This window comes from Micropterus dolomieu, linkage group LG01 (assembly GCF_021292245.1).
Source record: "Micropterus dolomieu isolate WLL.071019.BEF.003 ecotype Adirondacks linkage group LG01, ASM2129224v1, whole genome shotgun sequence".
NCBI classification, from domain to species: Eukaryota; Metazoa; Chordata; class Actinopteri; order Centrarchiformes; family Centrarchidae; genus Micropterus; species Micropterus dolomieu.
In genome coordinates, this window is record NC_060150.1 from 49,160,311 (window position 1) to 49,162,423 (window position 2,113).

A 2,113-nucleotide genomic window follows, 5' to 3' on the forward strand; every position below is an offset into this window, starting at 1 on the left:
GACTGTGTTTATTTATTTGTTACTCTGCTGTTTCTGCTTTTGTTCGGCTGGTCGTCTCCTGTTTCCATCTTCTGTTATAAATGAACCCGTTGTGAATGAGAACCTGCTGTACATTGCTTGGCTCTTTGTCATTAATAGATCAACAGGTTACACCATGATTTAAATACAGATAACATTGCAAATGCAACTACCATGATGATGAAGAGCATCTTACTGGTTGTCTTGTGTCTCTCAGGTCAGTGAATTCTTAAACATTTCTGATGTCTGTCTGCTTATTATAGTGAAATAATGAATAAGTCTCAGGAGCTGTCCTCACAAATACAGTGATTAGAAAAGTTTTAAACATGTTGTCTCACTGGGACCATTGACCAGTCTGCCAGTGGAGGAAGACTTCAGATCCTTTACTTCAGTAAAAGAAATGTCAAAAATACTCTGTTCATTTAAAATCCTACTGAAGTAAAAGTACAGAAGTATCATGAGCAAAATGTACAAAAGTCACAGAACCTCTCTGAATGTTATTAATGACACTAATAGATTTTTATGACTGTGTCAGCAGACATTTATCTTTCTGAGCAAACAGCTAAATCATTGAACCCAGTGGTTCCCAACCCAGGGGTCATGGCCCTCCAGTTAAATGTGAGGGGACATGAGATGATTAATGGGAAACAGGTGAATTCATTGAGAACTGTACGTCTTTGGCTGTAACAGTTGAAATCAAACCTTGTGAGCGGTTTAGAGGGGAAATGCATCTTTGATGGAACTGCTGACAACTCACAGACATCTGAAAGGTGACAAAGGGCCCCAACTACTTTTCTGTTAGGGCCTCAATCCATAAATGTTGGAACCGCTTGTTAAATACTGAACAGTGTATTTTATTTTCAATCCGTCAACACATTAAAACCATGTGTAATGTTAACAGATTGTGGATTCAACATGTAACCAATCAGGCACTTGTTCTCTTCACAGGCTGGGACCCCTCCTCCTGCCTCCTCCATCAGTACCACTCTGTTCCTGATCGTATGAGCTGGACTGAAGCTCAGACCTACTGCAGACAGAAATACACAGACCTGGCCACCATCGAAAACACTGAAGAAGTTAACAAAGTTATTAACATAACTGTATCTTCTGGTGATAGCTCTTGGTTCTGGATTGGCGTGTACGTTAATCTGAACTGGAGGTGGTCAGACGGCTACACAGTGACAGGAGCTGACTATGTGGGGAGGATAAAATTTGATCCAGTTCTAAACTCTGAGCCCAATACCTCCTGTGTTTTAGGTAGATCATACTATCCATGGCAGACTAGTAACTGTACACTGGGATATCCATTCATCTGTAATAATGGTAAGTACCAAGCAAAACATTATTTCCTCTCTGCTGGTGATTATTTTAAAGTCTGTCAACTCAAAAGAATATTTTTTCCAATCTGCAGGAACACAGCTGGATCCTGAATTTGTTTATGTGAGTCAAACATTGAGTTGGTTCAGCGCTCAGAGGTACTGCAGGGAGAACTTCATGGACCTGGCCACTGTGAGGACCGACACTGAGAGCCAGAAGGTCCTGAGCTTAATACCGAGTAGAACCTGGGCATGGATCGGTTTGTTCGGAGATCCTCACACTTACTGGTCTGATGCGAGTAACTCCTCATTCAGATTCTGGTACACAGGTTCACAGGAAATTGACTGGAAAAGTGTTGCATGTAGTACTTCATATGTGGACAATAGAGGAAGGTGGGAGCTTTTTCCCTGTGAAGATAGACTCCCATTTGTCTGCTACAGCGTCCCTGGTGAGTGAGTTTCCTGTGCTTCAGCAGAAGAGAGAATAACTGAGTTTGGTATCACAAAGGTGATTCAGCATGTTGTTCTTCTCTGTGTCTAAGCAGTAATGAAACGGGCAGTGAAGCTGAGGATGAAGCTGGAGGACTCCTCTGTGGATCTGAACGACCCTGCTGTGAAAGCAGACCTGCTGAAAAAGGTGAGTCTCCCAAATCCACCCGGAGGCCCTCAGGAACTCTTGGAACTGTTGAGTTGTTTGGCTGTGTGTCTTTGTTGGTTCCCTGTGGACAGCAGGTCAAAAAGCAAATGTTTCCTGATGGCTGCCATGTGTGTTTCCCAGC

The 2,113-nt window shown here is 42.7% G+C and overlaps 2 protein-coding genes across 2 annotated transcripts in view; both read left to right on the plus strand.

Annotated features, from left to right (window-relative positions):
• Positions 1-2,113, plus strand: part of LOC123968066 (NACHT, LRR and PYD domains-containing protein 12-like) — a 583,923-nt gene that overhangs the window by 133,924 nt on the left and 447,886 nt on the right. The gene's annotated exons all lie outside the window — the stretch shown is intronic.
• Positions 20-2,113, plus strand: part of LOC123968320 (secretory phospholipase A2 receptor-like) — a 3,132-nt gene continuing 1,038 nt past the window's right edge. Inside the window, exons 1-3 of the mRNA XM_046045006.1 lie at positions 20-1,341; positions 1,430-1,783; positions 1,880-1,971. Coding sequence (XP_045900962.1) covers positions 903-1,341; positions 1,430-1,783; positions 1,880-1,971 — 885 coding nt within the window. The 5' untranslated portion in view covers positions 20-902. The remainder of the gene's footprint in view (positions 1,342-1,429; positions 1,784-1,879; positions 1,972-2,113) is intronic.